The sequence below is a fragment of the Mobula hypostoma genome, chromosome 6 (assembly GCF_963921235.1).
Source record: "Mobula hypostoma chromosome 6, sMobHyp1.1, whole genome shotgun sequence".
Taxonomy (NCBI): Eukaryota; Metazoa; Chordata; class Chondrichthyes; order Myliobatiformes; family Myliobatidae; genus Mobula; species Mobula hypostoma.
Window position 1 is genome coordinate 139,610,695 of NC_086102.1, and position 15,772 is coordinate 139,626,466.

A 15,772-nucleotide genomic window follows, 5' to 3' on the forward strand; every position below is an offset into this window, starting at 1 on the left:
GTACCAGGATGTCGTGCACCCGACCAGAGACATCATGGACCCTGGCACCCGGAGGCAACAAACTATGCAGGTGTCCTTCTCACGTCCACAAAATCTCCTGTCTGCTCCCCTGACTATAGAGTCTCGAATGACTACAGCTCTCCTCTTCTCCATCCCACCCTTCCACACCACAGGGTCAGACTCAGTGCCGGAGGCCCTGCCACCGTGGCTCACACCTGGTCGGTCGTCCCCTCAACAGTATCCAGGAAGGTAAACTTATTATTCAGGGGAATGGCTACAGGGGTGCTCTGCACTACCTGTCTGCTCACCTTCGCTTCCCCCCTCTGACTGTCACCCAATGACCTGCTTCCGACAGCCTAGGTGTGACTACCTCCCTGTAGCTCTCATCTATGTCTGCCTCATTCTCCCTTATGAGTCGAAGGTCATCCAGCTGCTGCTCCAGATTCCTTACACGGTCTTCCAGATCGCCCAGCCATATACTCTTCTGGCAAATGTGACTCTGCGGGAGAGGGGCGTTCCCCCAAGGCTGCCACATCTCACATGAGAGGCACATCACCGTCTCAGTGTCTGAATGTTAAGGAACTGGAGCTGCAGCTTGATGGTCATATGGAAACCTGAGGAGGCAATAGATCGGAGCTACAGGAAGTAGTCATTCCTAAGTTGTCAAGGCAGGTACCTGGATGATTGTCAGGAAAAAGAAAAGAAATGGGCAGCCAGTGCAGAGTACACCCTTGGTTGTTTCCCTCAATGAACCATTTTGGATACCGTTAAGGGGATGACCTACCAAGAGGAAGCCTCAGAGCCCAAGTCTTTGGGACTGAGTCTTATGGCTCAGAAGGGAAGTGGGGAAAAGAGGACTGCAGTACTGACAGAGGATTCCATAGTTAGAATATAGACACGAGATTTTGCGGCCATGATAGAGACACCAGTATGGTCTGTTACCTTCCAGGGATATCGTGAATCGGGTCTATGGCATACAAAAGCCAGAGGGTGAGCAGCCAGAAGTCTTGGTACATATTGGCACCAGTGACATAGGTAGGAAAAGGGATGCAGTCCTGAAGAGAGAACTTAGGGAGCAAGACAGAAAGTTGAAAAGCAGGATCACCTGGGTAGTCATCTCTGGACTGCTTCCGATGAGGGTACGAAAAGGATGATTTAGCAGCAGGCAGGATTTCAGATTTCTGGATCATTAGGATCTCTTCTGGAAAAGGTATGACCTGTACAAAATGGACAGGTTACACCGTACCTGAGGGGGACCAATCCCCTGTGAACAGGTTTGCTACAACTGTTGGGGAGGTGGGAAACAGAGTGATAGAGCTGAGGATGGGGTAGATGGTACACAATCAGAGGCAGAGTGTGGTGAGGATTGCAGTCAATGTGGATGTGTTGCAGTGTAATGGGGAATAAATCAAAAAATGTGACAAATACAGCACTAAAAGTTTTGTATTTGAATTCACGCAGCATAGTAAATAAGGTAGATTATCGTGTAGCACAGTTAGAAATTTGCTTGTAGGTATGACAATGTGGGCATCACTGAGTCGTGGCTGAAACAAGATTATAGATGAGCATAGATTTTGTGTCAAAAGGACAGGCAGGCAGGCAGAGAGGGTGGTGTGGCTTTGTTGGTAAAAATTTAAATCAAATCCGTAGAAAGAGGTGACATGTGATTGGAGGATGTAGAATCGCTGTGGGTAGAGTTAAAAAAACTGCAAGTGTAAAAAGACCCTAATGGGAGTGACCAGGACATTAGCCACAAATGACAGCAGGAGAAAGAAAATGCATGTCAAAAGGACAATGTTACAATAGCCATAGGAGATTTCAATATGCAGGTATATTGGGTAAATCAGGTTGGGGCTGATTTTGGATACCAAGGGAGAGAAATTGTAGAATGCCTAGGAGATGGCTTTTTAGAGAACTTTGTGTTTGAGCTCACTAAGGGATCAGCTATTCTGGATTTGGTGTTGTGTAATGAACCAGGTTTGATTAGGGAGCTTAAGGTAAAGGAACCTTTAGGAAAGAGTGGTCATAATAGGATAGAATTCGCCCACAATTTGAGAAGGAGAAGCTAAAGTCAAATGTATTAGTACTACAGTGGAATAAAGGGAATTACAGAAGCATGATAGTGGAGCTGGCCAAAGTAGATTGGAAGGTGACACTAGCAGGGATGACTGCAGAGCAGCAATGGCTGGAGTTTCTTGGAGCAATTTGGAATATGTCGAATAGATTCATCCCAAAGAAAAACTATTCCAAAGACCGGATGAGAGAATCGTGACTGATCAGGGAAGTCAAAGCCAACATAAAAGCCAAAAGGAGGGCATGTAAAAGAGCAAAAATTAGTGGGAAGTTAGAGGATTAGGAAGCTTTTCAAAACCAGCAGTAGACAACTAAAAAAGCCAAAAGGAGCAAAAGATGAAATATGAAGTTAAGCTAACCAATAATATCAAAGAAGATACCTAAAGACTTTTCAGATATATAAACAGAAAGATGAGGGTAGATAATGACTGGAAAATGATGCTGCAGAAGTAGTCAAAGTCAAAGTAAGTTTTATTATCGAAGTACATATATACAACCCTGAGATTCATTTTCCTGTGAGCATATTCAGCAAATCTATGGAATAGTAAATATAACAGGATTAATGAAAGATCAACCAGAGTGCAGAAGACAACAGACTGTGCAAATGCAAATATAAATAAATAGCAATAAATAACAAGAACATGTGATAATGAGATAAAGAGTTCTTAAAGTGAGATCATTGGTTGTGGGAACAGCTTGAAGATGGAGCAAGTGAGTGTAGTTATCCCCTTTTATTCAAGAGCTTGATGATTGAGGGGTAATAATTGTACTTGAACCTGAGTACTGAGGTTTTTGTACCTTCTACCTGATGGCATCAGTGAGAAGAGAGCATGGCCTGGGTGATGGGAATCTTTGATGATGGATGCTGCTTTCCTATGACTGCATTTCATGTAGTTGTACACAATGGTTGGGATGGTTCTCGGCCTTTACTTCCTTGAATTTAGAAGATTGAGAGGGATTTCATTGAAACTGATTGAGTCAAAAGGTGTAGATAGAATGGCTGTGGAGAGCATGTTTCCTATAATGGGGCAGTCTTGGTCCAGAGGGCACAAACTCAGAAATTTAGAACAGAAATGAGAAGGAATTTAGTTTGCAAGAGAATGGTGAAGATGTAGACTAAGTTGCGACAGGTGATTGTGGAGGACAGGTCATTGAGTATACTTAAGGTTCGAGTTGGATAGATTCTGCAAAGTCAGGGTGTGAAAGGTTACGGGGAGAAGGTAGGAAAATGTGATTGAGAGGGAAACGGGTCGGCCAAGATCAAATGGCAGAACAGATAGCTGAAAGGCCAAATTCTGCCCCTATGTCTTATGATCTTATGGTATATCTGTGGCTGAATGCTACACTGAGCTTGGGCTGAACTTGCTGCCAACCCTTGAAAGTGCATTTACCAATTATGGACTCATGTTGGGAGAGGGAATTGGAAATCGTGGACAAGCCACACACAAGTCTCCAATTATAATGTTTGGAACATCACAAGGAGCACACCCAGCATTACGTGTGTGCCCTTTCATGTCAGAAGTGGAAATCATCCCAAAGCCATAGATCCTCATATCTCAAGATTTCTGTTATCATTTTGATGATATTTTCATGCATCATGCCTGCAGGGTAAACAATGCATACACTTGAGGTTTCCCAACTGACATTAAATGTGCACTGCTAGGAAATGGCACAGTGAGTGTACTTTGTGGGACTTGGCTCTAATATCGCACCTGGGACCTTAATGAGCCTTTTGCACAATGTCTGTGCATAAGCTGCAAATATTAACTATTCTAGTGGGCTGCATTCCGAGGAGGGGCAAGCCCTTCAGGGTGGCTTCAAGACTCAAGGTGCAACCAGCTCCACTCTGCACTTTAGCATACTTAAATATTGATAGAATGCAATGTGTCTTGTAGCAAATATGTCAAAATAATGAGTGTTCATTTTACTGAATAGTTGGTACATGCTTTGGTATTTGCCTAGCATACATTATATGGCTATGTAGTCTATGAATTTTACACCTAGAAACTAAGGTGGTGATTAACATTGTAATAAAGTTGTTTGTTAACTTTGTTTCTTGTTGTATTTGATCACTTTCTCCATGATGTCATCAGCTACTTAAACAAAGCTAATGGTCTGCAAAGACTGATTATAAAAACAGGAAGATATTGCAGCCCTTTGGGGGGAGGGAGAAAAAAAAGATAAATTTAACTATATAGTTGCCAGCACCTGTATTTCCTCATGTACTCTAACACTAACAAATTAATTTCTGCTCTGACCATGTTATGATCAGCATTGTCACTGAGAGCTGATGAATACATACAGTAGCATTTCATGGAGCTACAGTGTAGGTATACAATTCATAAAAGTTTCTTACAAAAAGATCTGTGGTGTGGAACTAGCATATATATAGTACCTTTTTTTTCTCCAAACAACCCCACAAGCACCATCACAAGTAATGAACTACAATTAATATCTAGTCACTGCTCTGTAGGTGAACATAATGGTCAATTTTCATTAATATTTTTTGGTGACAGTAATAGATTCATTAAGTATCCAAATAGGGCAGCATTTTAGAATGTATTGGCTTGCACAATAGCTCTTAAGTTTAAATTAGTACCAAGGTATCCCTGGTGACAACAGTGGATAGTACCATTCAGAATGAAGTGAAGAGGGAGGAACAGCTTACCGAATGGCTAGAGCAGCATTGTCCTAATTTATGACATACAAGTTATTTCTGCGGAATAGTTCTGTTACCTACTTTTCCCATTTCCTCTCTTACTTCCCACAATTTTGTGCGTGTGCTGCTCCTTTGTGTACCGCAAGTATGGCTTCCAAGCAGCCAACCATCATATCAGACATATTCCGTGACTGTTGGCTTGAAGCTTATGGATGGAATTTGTAATCTCGTTCATATTAACTTTATCCTTCCATCATCTGAAATGTGACCTTCTGTACAACAAATCATTGGATGCATTAGTTGCAAAAAGTATGATGAATCTTTAGTTGAGCTATGTTCCCTAATCTTGGATCTGCACTTGCTAACTTTAAGGCGATTATAATTTAAATCTTCTAACCTAACTATCTAAGTAGGACACACATCAAACTTGCTGGTGAACACAGCAGGCCAGGCAGCATCTCTAGGAAGAGGTACAGTCGACGTTTCAGGCCGAGACCCTTCATCAGGACTAACTGAAGGAAGAGTTAGTAAGAGATTTGAAAGTGAGAGGGAGAGTGGGAGATCCAAAATGATAGGAGAAGACAGGATGGGGAGGGATGGAGCCAAGAGCTGGACAGGTGATTGGCAAAGGGGATACAAGAGGATCATGGGACAGGAGGTCCGGGGAGAAAGACGGGGGGGGCGGGGAAGCCAGAGGATGGGCAAGGGGTATAGTCAGAGGGACAGAGGGAGAAAAAGGAGAGTGAGAGAAAGAACGTGTGTATAAAAATAAATAACAGATGGGGTACGAGGGGGAGGTGGGGCATTAGTAGAAGTCACGAGAAGTCGATGTTCATGCCATCAGGTTAGAGGCTACCCAGACGGAATATAAGGTGTTATTCCTCCAACCTGAGTGTGGCTTCATCTTTACAGTAGAGGAGGCCGTGGATAGACATGTCAGAATGGGAATGGGAGGTGGATGCCCCACCTCCTCCTCGTAATGAACATCGACTTCTCTAACTTCTGCTAATGCCCCACCTCCCCCTCGGACCCCATCTGTTATTTATTTTTATACACGCATTCTTTCTCTCACTCTCCTTTTTCTCCCTCTGTCCCTCTGACTATACCCCTTGCCCATCCTCTGGGTTTCCCCCCACCGCTTGTCTTTCTTCCCGGACCTCCTGTCCCAGGATCCTCTCTTATCCCTTTTGCCAATCACCTGTCCAGCTCTTGGCTCCATCCCTCCCCCTCCTGTCTTCTCCTATCATTTTGGATCTCCCCCTCCACCTTCCACTTTCAAATCCCTTACTCACTCTTCCTTCAGTTAGTCCTGACGAAGGGTCTCGGCCTGAAACGTCGACTGTACCTCTTCCTAGAGATGCTGTCTGGCCTGCTGCGTTCACCAGCAACTTTGATGTGTGTTGCTTGAATTTCCAGCATTTGCAGAATTCCTGTTGTTTACCTAAGTAGGACATTCATATTGATACAATGAATTCTCTTTTTTGGATTCAATGAATAGAGTTCAAAAAATTAATAGCGAACAGTAAACTCCAATAAGTTGAAGTATAGAAAATGTGTTTGGGATATCTTAATTGCAGAGCAACAAGTCTGTACCTGCTTCAAACATTGAAATGCAAACATCCCTTCTGTAAACACTATTGAAATCTCCACATTTATAATCACTACTCCCTTTGCAATTTTGAAAATGTTTGTCTGATTAATAGCTTAAAAGTTAAAATGAAATCTTGACCTTGTCTGTTAACATGATGCACATATATTAATACAGGGAGGTGGATTTCCTTCTACCAGCTGTGGTCTCTATTGTGGTCTGTTAGTTCATCTACAAAATAGAGCAGATTGGAGAGATCTATGTCGAATAATAATCTCAGCAGCAAAAACTGAAAATGCTGGAAAATCCCAGGGCAGACAGCATCCACGGAAAAAGTAAAAAATAAAGTTTCAGGTTAAAGATGCTGGATCGGAATGCAGAAATTGACATTCAGTTCATCATTAGCATGTGGATTCAAACAAGATTTCAATGGTGAAAGAATAGGGTGTTTCCATGGCAGCATGTACTGTATGTCTGTTTGGTTAGACAAGGCCTGACTGATATACAAATCAGATAGTCACTTCTGATTAATGAAGAACTGCATTGAAAGCTATCTGAAAGAACACAGTGATGTGTGCCAACAATGGACATTTCAGATGAAGGGGGTCAGATAACAGCAAAGGAAATGACCCTTCCTTGGAGTATTTAAGATGATTCTGATCTCATGATTTCTCTGCACTGTGACGGTCCTTGCAGCACACAATTCATTTAATTCATCTCCAATTTTAGAAGTTTGAAATTCTATCTTTAGCTGGCAGAGCTGCTGCCATGGTTGACTAAGGCTCAATTTTTCCCTTCTGTTCTCCCTCTCCACACCACTGAAAAATGGCAAAAATCTCATCCTGGTACCTCCTCTGTTTAACAGAGCTGTGAACATGAACAGAGTGAAATAGAAACCGAGTCTTGGTCCAACTCCCATCTTGTTGCACTGATCATCAATGCACCCACATTCTGAACTGCATCATGTCACCGTATGTTCACTTCTGTCTTAAATCAAAGAATGCAGAATAAGTTAAAACCTTTAAATTATGATTAACATTGTGCATTGTTTCACAGCCCTTCTTACAACACAAGCAAGTGTGTAAAAGTACATGGTGTGCACACAGCTTAATGATGGTGGAAGCAAAGCTCTTGAATGTTAATAGCAACAGATAGGTCGAGCACTGAGAAGACAAAAAGATTTCCTAACTCTCCAATTGGCTCCAAAGTTTCTTGCATTTTACCATTTCTTTTCACATCATAGATCTCCAGGATTAAATTATCACATTATTTGGGGACAAAACTTTATTCTTCAGCATTTGAGGTAATGTTAAACAAATTCTCGTCATTTCAATTTTAATTTTTCAGGTTTCCTTCATCATTTCTCCTTCACATTCCCAGCCCTACATTTTCACAATATCCAGGGAGATAATTTCCATTCAATTCATTATCAATGAGACAGGCAGATGCCTTGTCATTACTTCATCTGTCAGAGGATGAAGGAAAGGACTGGTATCTTCTATGTGACAGTAAGGTCTAGGACCACTACCTGAAGCAATTTCAGCAGCAACCTTAAATGCGCCTCCCAAAATCAGAGCATCTCTGATTTGTCCTTTAAATTTATTCTGACATCAGAAGATCTGACAACATCCAATGTGTACAAATAAGAATTAATACTTGTACGTCTGCTGCAATTGAGCATTTTGATATCTCAAGCAAATACAGCTGTTGGTGTGGTGTGCCTGCCTAAGGTATGTAAAACTAAATTTCTTTGATTTTACCAAAATAAACCTCATGAATAGATTTAAGGCAGAACCAAGAAAAAGAAGAGACCTTGGTTGTCAATTTTCCTTTATTTCTTTCTGATAGTACCTGAATTCTATTTGGTTTTCCCACTCTCTTGATTTTACTTTGGAATGGAGAAGCTTTCCATGATTAGGAAATCAAATTAAAAAATATAACAAAAACATCAGAATGTAAAACTTTACTCAATTCATTGAATCTCATCCATCTCTTTCCTTAAATCACCCTTCATGCAATTCAGTTTGACCTGCACTAATTCTATTTTCATTTTTAAACCTTCCAAACCCCATTAGGGAGATTACTTCCAACATTTGTCACACTCAAAGTTTTCCCAATATAAATGTTGAAATGATTCTCTCCAGCTAACATTTAACTCACCTGAACATTAATTTTTGGTTTTGTAAATGTCACATGGCCAAAACTCTGCTGATCTTTTCCATATAATTCTGGCAAAATCCCTCATTATGATTCCAGTCTAGAGTCCAAATATTGTATATTTCTTGAAAATAACTATTGTATACAGAAAGGCAGGTCACTTTTCTCAAGCTACTATAAGGAAACTGATGGTATCTCTGCTTCCTGGCTCTGACACTGGCAGTGCATTTTAGTTGTGATAGGTATTAATTTGTAGCATGCCACTGATATAGATGCATAATAGGTGTTTAATTAAAAACACATACAGTAATGAGGGCCAGTGATGTTAGTAGGACATTTATTCTATAGTAGGTCTGCTCTTTGCTTATTAATTTAAGAATCCAATTCATTTGAGAGGTATCACAAAATCAGAATCTATGTTAAAGTTTGATTTTATTTTTGTCCCACTCCAATTTTTCTCCCTTCCTGATGGCTCAGACTCCTTGTAGAGCAAAGGAAATCCTCTGGTACCTTGCCCGAGTGGCCATTTCTGTGTGAAAGTCCGGACATCAAAGGCTGGTTCATGCAGGGTCTCGCCACCCACACATGCTTGGCCACTCTTCACCAGGTGCCACCAGTTGAGCGATCAGGAGCGGGAGGCTATGCTGATTTTCCGCCCCTCCCTACCCCAGGGTGCTGAGGCCAATTGTTGCACCCTTACTGGATCCCTGGCTGAGATCAGCTAACTCAACACAGACCAATGGATCGAATCTGGGATCTTTCTGGTCTGTATAGCTCAGTCTCTTAATAAATCGTGCCCTTAATGACTGAACCATCAAGGAACATGTGCATACGTTTTTCCCTTCCATTTAAAAAAAATTGAGTAGGGTAAGCAAAGGAGCAGTGTTACCAGCTAACTCTTTACCTGTAGTGTCTTTTATTATCCCATCAGATAATAGGTGCGCTGCAGCCAGGTGCAGACTCATCACTAAGTCGTTTACAATGCCCTCGAGTGCGGCAAAGTCATCGAGGTGGTAAACAAACCTCTCGTGAGGTGCACTCGCAATCTCCTTTAGTTCCCATTCAACTGCTTGCTGAACTCCAATAGCAAAAATTAAGGCATTGGCTGACTTAAGTGACTCAGACGCGGGGATTACGTCATCCTGAGAGCGTCCGTCTGTTAAAACTATTATAATCTGTGGCACGCCTTCATCCGCTCTACTCCCGTTGGCTTTAGTGAGCTGCTCCTTGATTAGATACTCTAGAGCTAGTCCAGTTTTTGTGTCACCCCCCTTATAAGACATGTTCCATATGTGAAATAGGATGTCCTGCTTCGCAAAATATGTATTTAAATGGAATTCTGCTCGAGGCTTTTCAGTGTACTGCACCAGGCCAATACGAAATCTGTTTTCTCCAATATCAAAAGCCTTTATAACCCTGAACAGAAACTCCCGCACATATTGGAAATTTTCCTGGCCGATGCTCCAAGAGGCATCCACTAGAAAGACTATGTCAGCAGCAATTGTTCTGTCATCTTTAAGAAAGAAAAGCTGTTTAGCACTGTCTTAAATGTTGAGGCATTTATTTTCTAAACACTGACAATGTTATTCTGCACTGTTACAGAATGTTATTACAGATCTGTTTGATGTTTTCTTTGCAAGGTTAAACTGCCCAAGGTTTTGTGCTCAGTTCATCTTCTTCCAGCTCCGAAGCCCATGATCCCTCACCCTCCTCCTTCCCACCTTTCTCCCACTCCCAAAATCTTAAATCCTCACCTTCCCTCCCCAACTTCCTCCAGTTCCCAAACTCTTGATCCCTCCCCTGTTTTCCCTCCCACACCTCCCAGCTAAGGGAGGAGGCAAGTGTGGAGGGTTTAGGTCACTCCAAGGAATTCTTTGTTCTTGTGGAAGATTCCCCTGAAACCTTAATAATGTATGCCTTCAAACAATCAAATGTAAAGACAGATGAAATAAACAGAATTTTTATTATAAAATGGCCCTTTAGAAAACCCTGCCTGAAAATTCCTTCCTCGTGTTTAGTGCTAAACACGTCATATTGTAGGACCGACATAGTATTCTGCCTCCAAAGTGTAGTTCATTGATCTCTGTGGATTAAATTTCATAAGCAGAGTATAAACTGACAATATGACCCATATACTGTGTTCAACACTATCAACAAGGATGAATTTTGACTTTATCCCGTCTGGATATAGATCCAAAGGGTAGCAAAATTTAATGACAGGGGAGATGGAGAAACCTGCTCCCAGGTCTCCACTTGTAACTCTAAAAACAATCATTTTACAGTCTGGCCCCATATCAGCTTCTATAGCTTTTTCCTATCAAAAGAAGTGTGGCTAACAGCCTCCAGAACACATCTTCCCAGGGTGATGAGAACATAATTGAGAAGGAACAGAGGGGTGGGTAATGATGGTGGTGGGGGGGACAACTATTTATCCCAAGATATTCCCCACTTGTTTTACAATCCTTCTCCACTAAACATCATACCGGATCATTTCAAAATAAAATCATTGTCATCAAACATTCATTTAGCAGAAACTTAATTTGCATTGCAAAATATATTATTGTCATTTCCTGTTGTAACGTTGCCCATCAGCATTAAATTATCAAAAATAACAATTACTTCAAAGATTCTGGAAAAATAATAGGTTATATAGACTCGGGTTTAATGCCAACAGACATCAGCATTGCGATGGCTGACCACCGTAAAATGACCCTACTGAATCTTCGTAATTCTTACCGTTCTGTGCTTGAGTAAAGCAAATTAGGCTGAAGAGTGCCACTAAAGGCACTACACGCAGTTTGGTCATTTTTGCAACAATATGCTGGGCCTGTGACCTGTAACGGAAATGAACATAAGTCAGCAGGAAATAAAATTGCACCCGAATCAGATAAATCCTTTACATTTATAAATGTCCAAAAAAATCATTTACCATAAACATCCATTTAACAAACTTAGTTTGCATGGTAGAAATACTATTACCTTTTCCTGACATAACATTGTCCGTCAGTGTTAAAGAAGATACAAAATCATACTCACAGTATCCACAAATCATTATGTACCTCAGTGTGGGGAGGGGTGGGTAGTTAAAATATGAGCAATATGGAACAACTTCAGTCATTTGCAAATCGTAAATGAGCATAATTAAAATAGCCATCAAAATTTTCTTTGCTTGGATATTATTCACTTAGTTTTGCAGAGAAGTCAAGAAAGGGTCAGTCCGAGCTGTGTATTGTCAGCTTTGTGAGATGGTCTGATAAAATTTGCAACTTAAACTCTTCTTCCAGGACTCTGACAGTGATCTCATAAGAATTAAAGGTCAATATCCTGGGCAAAACTCAGGAGAAAAATCAGAGGCAAAAGGAAGTATTATTTCTTTCACATCCAGCTGTATAACCACCCAACTAGATGATCGAGGGTCTGATTTTCATTTGGGTGGGGGGATTATTAATCCAAAGAATGGACTTCGAGAAGATGCAGATGCTGAAATCTGGAGTAACATCCGATTGCGTTGTAAAAGAATGAAATTCTTGGTCATAGAATGACACTGCATGTTACTCAATAGGGATTAAAACTGGTTTGCTCTTAGGCCCGAGTGCTTGGATGTTCCACACAATCTCTCATGAAGACATCTAATCCAAACTGGCAAGTTGTAAATATTCAGGCAGAATGAGAATAACAAGACATTACAATGACATTTCCACTTGAGTTAATAGCATGCCCATCTGTCAGATGAAATCTCAGTTATTGACACGAATAGATATTCCAAACAGATTCAATATGTCAGTTCTACTGAAGGGCTGCAAATCAAAAGCATTAACTGTTTTCTTTTCCTACAGAAGTAGCCTTAACCTGCTGGGTTACACTCAGTGTCCACTTTATTCTGTACACCTGCTCGTTCATGCAAATTTCTCATCAGCCTGTCTTGGGGCTGCAGTTCAATGTATAAAAACACGCAGACATAGTTAAGAAATTTAGTTGTTGTTCAGAGCAAGCATCAAAATGGGGAAGAAATATGATCTAAGTGATTTTGACCGTGGAATGATCATTGGTGCCAGATGGGGTGGTTTGAGTATCTCAGAAACTGCTGATCGCCTGAGATTTTCACATTCAGCAGTCTCTTGAGTTTGCAGAGAATGGTGTGAGAAACAAAAAGATATCCACTGAGCAGCAGTTCCATGGGCAAAAGTGCCTTGTTAGTGAGAGAGGTCAGAGGAGAATGATTGAATAATTCAAACTAACAGGAAGCCGACAGTAACTCAAATAATCACGAGTTACAACAGCGATAAGCAGAAATGCATAACATGTTGAACCTTGAAGTGGATGGGCTACAACAGCAGCAGACCATGAACATACACTCACTTTCCACTTTATTAGGTACTCCTCACAAAGTGGCCACTGAGTGTTAATATATATTGAATGTCACTCTTTTGTTGGGAAAACAAGGTACTCCAATAAGCAGACAGTACTTTATCAAATCCTGAAGGAGACAGTAAAATGCTACATTAGTGCAGCCATTTTCTTAAAGGGAGGGAATAGCACAATCTTATTGAATGGCAGAGCAGGCTTGACGGGCCAGATGGCCTTCTCCTGCTCCTATTTCTTATGTGCTCATGTTCTTATGCACTGAAGCCAAGGAAAGTAAGTGGAAAAGTGGGCAAAATACAAAGTAAAACAAAAGGCATCTGACTCTGATGGCATACTATTGTTAAAAAAGTTTGGGTAAAAATTGAAATTTTGGCCATAATGTTGTATGCATCTTTATTAGTGCCAGAAAATTAAAAGACCATTATTTCATGAACAACTGGAACAGCAAATCCATAAACACACCAGATTCTGCAGATGCTGGAAAATTCAGAGTAACATATAGGAAATTCTGCAGGGACTCAGCCAGTCAGGTAGCATCTATGGAAACGAATAAAGAGTCGACATTTCAGGTCGAGGCTCTTCATGAGGATTCCTAAGTCCATAAAGCTGTAGGCCAAAGCCTGGTTTCTATAACCAAGCTAATACAAGACATGGAAACAGGAGTAGACCATATGACCCCTTGAGCTACCCAACACACATAGCTGCTTTGTGCGGTTATCCGGCTTTCCAACCGATGACTATATCTTCTCATTCACTCGATATCTGAAAATTTACCAATGTCACACTTCAATCACTGAGTTAGAGAGTTCCAAGGATTCAAAACCCCTGGCAAAAAGAAAAAGAATGATGATCATTTAACCTAAGATTACATCTCATAATTTCAAACTTTACATTTCACAACATCTTCCCTATCTGTTCCTTTAAGAATCTTAGTTTTTATAGAGGTGTTTGCTGGTGACAAATTAACTGCCCACTTAGACAGGGAACTTTGCATTAAGGACATTTTGTCTAACGAACTCAATAAAGCTCTGAGGAAACAGCATGCATAAACAAAAGAATTTATTCCCACCAGAATACTGTATTGATAAATTAATGAAGAAAATGTGATAGCATGAATAGGAAGTTAGCTGCAGATTTCCCTTTAATTCCTAAGCAATCATCTGGTAAAGAAGATAGCACAACTATTATTGTTTTAAATTCTGTGCAGTTTCACAAAGGACAAGTGATGACAAAGGAAGAAAATGTTCTAAACAGAATAGTAACTGTTCATAAAACTGTGTGGAGTTTTCACTTTCTTCCTTCAGGTGCCTGGCTTTCCTCCCACATCTCAATCTCAAGCGGGTTGGCCACTGTGAATTGTCCCAGAGTGGAGTTGAACAGTGGAATCAAGGGAGATGTGAAAGAAATGTGGGGGAAGAATAAAGGGAATACTGTAGGATTAGTGTAAATGGGTGGTTGGTGGTGGGCACCAACTCAGTGAGCTGTATGCCCTGTTTTTGTGCTATCTCTCTCTCTATCACTGTACGCCATATGCTATTTGTATTGGCAGGAGAGTTGGTAAGATTGCAGTTGTTGTCTTAAACTACAGCAAGACCTTCCAGAAGTGAGGTTTGGAAACACTTTTTTTTACATATGCAGGCATGCGCGTGTGCGCGCGCGCACACACACACACACACACACACACAAAGTGAGAGGACATAGAACATCAGACATTATGGCATAGTACAGGCCCTTCAGCCCATGATGTCGTACCAAACTTTTAACTACTCTAAGATCAATCTAATCCTTCCCTTCCACATAGCCCTCCATTTTTCTAGTTTGGAATTTGCATCTGCAAATTCTAAATAATATTTTATCAGTTGCAATATTTATTTTTCATTTTCAAAATCTTTTTTATTAATTATTATTAAAGATCAACAAAAATACATTAAGATAATCAAGTCAATATGTCAATATGTACTATAAAGAATTAAAGTAGCAAATAACTGATTAACAAAGCTAAGCAATAGATCAATAATAAGAAAAAATAAAGAGTTAAGAATATTTTTTGAAAGAAAAAAAGAGAGAGAAAAAAAGAACCCCTACTAACTAAGATAAAAAAAAACCCTACTAACTAAAAAAAAAGAGAAAAAAAACCATTGGGAGCACAACCCTGGAGCGATACGTCATACAAGCTTCCATAAAAGAAAAACATCAATCGGCCAACTCAAATCCATTTAAAGAAAAATCAGAAGGAAACCATATTAATTAACTCAAATCAGATGATAATAGCGGGCAAAAGAACCCCACCTTTTCTCGAAATCAAATTGAGGATCAAAAGTTCGACCTGATTTTCTCCAAACTAAGACATATCATCACCTGAGAGAACCATTGTATCAAACTAGGAGCAGAAGCATCTTTCCATTTCAACAAAATAGCCCTTCTGGCTAATAATGTAACGAATGCAATTACATGTTGGTCTGACAGAGAAATACCATGAATATATTGAGGGATTATACCAAACAAAACTGTCAATTTATTAGGTTGTAAATTAATTTTTTAAACTTTGGAAATTGTAGAAAAAATAGATTTCCAAAAATGTTTCAATACAATCAGTTGTAATATTTAAATCTGAGATGGACAAACATAGTCCTACATATCCCAATGGATGAAGACAGCTTTAAGTTTACGAATATTTATTGCCTGTGTTTCCTCATGATATCAGTGAGAACCACAGTAATGACTTAGCATGATTCCCTCCATTTATTTTACAGTGTCTTTATAGCTGTTGGCCAGAAACTGAGCATTAAGTGAAAACTAGAAACAAACCAAATGGGAAGGGAAACAAAAATACCATTTGGCAAAGATCTATTTGCTCAATTCTGTGTTAGGGAATTGGTTTCTCTTTTGACACTGTAGTGGCAATGTAAGGTAAACCGGGAACAGGGGCA

The 15,772-nt window shown here is 40.3% G+C and overlaps 1 protein-coding gene across 1 annotated transcript in view; it reads right to left on the reverse strand.

The window, feature by feature from the left end:
* LOC134348765 (collagen alpha-3(VI) chain-like) overlaps window positions 1–15,772 on the reverse strand; it is a 201,553-nt gene that overhangs the window by 159,763 nt on the left and 26,018 nt on the right. The window contains exons 2-3 of the mRNA XM_063052567.1: window positions 11,214–11,311; window positions 9,382–9,990 (exon numbers count right to left, since the gene is read on the reverse strand). Of these exons, the coding sequence (XP_062908637.1) occupies window positions 9,382–9,990; window positions 11,214–11,283 (679 nt within the window). The 5' untranslated portion in view covers window positions 11,284–11,311. The remainder of the gene's footprint in view (window positions 1–9,381; window positions 9,991–11,213; window positions 11,312–15,772) is intronic.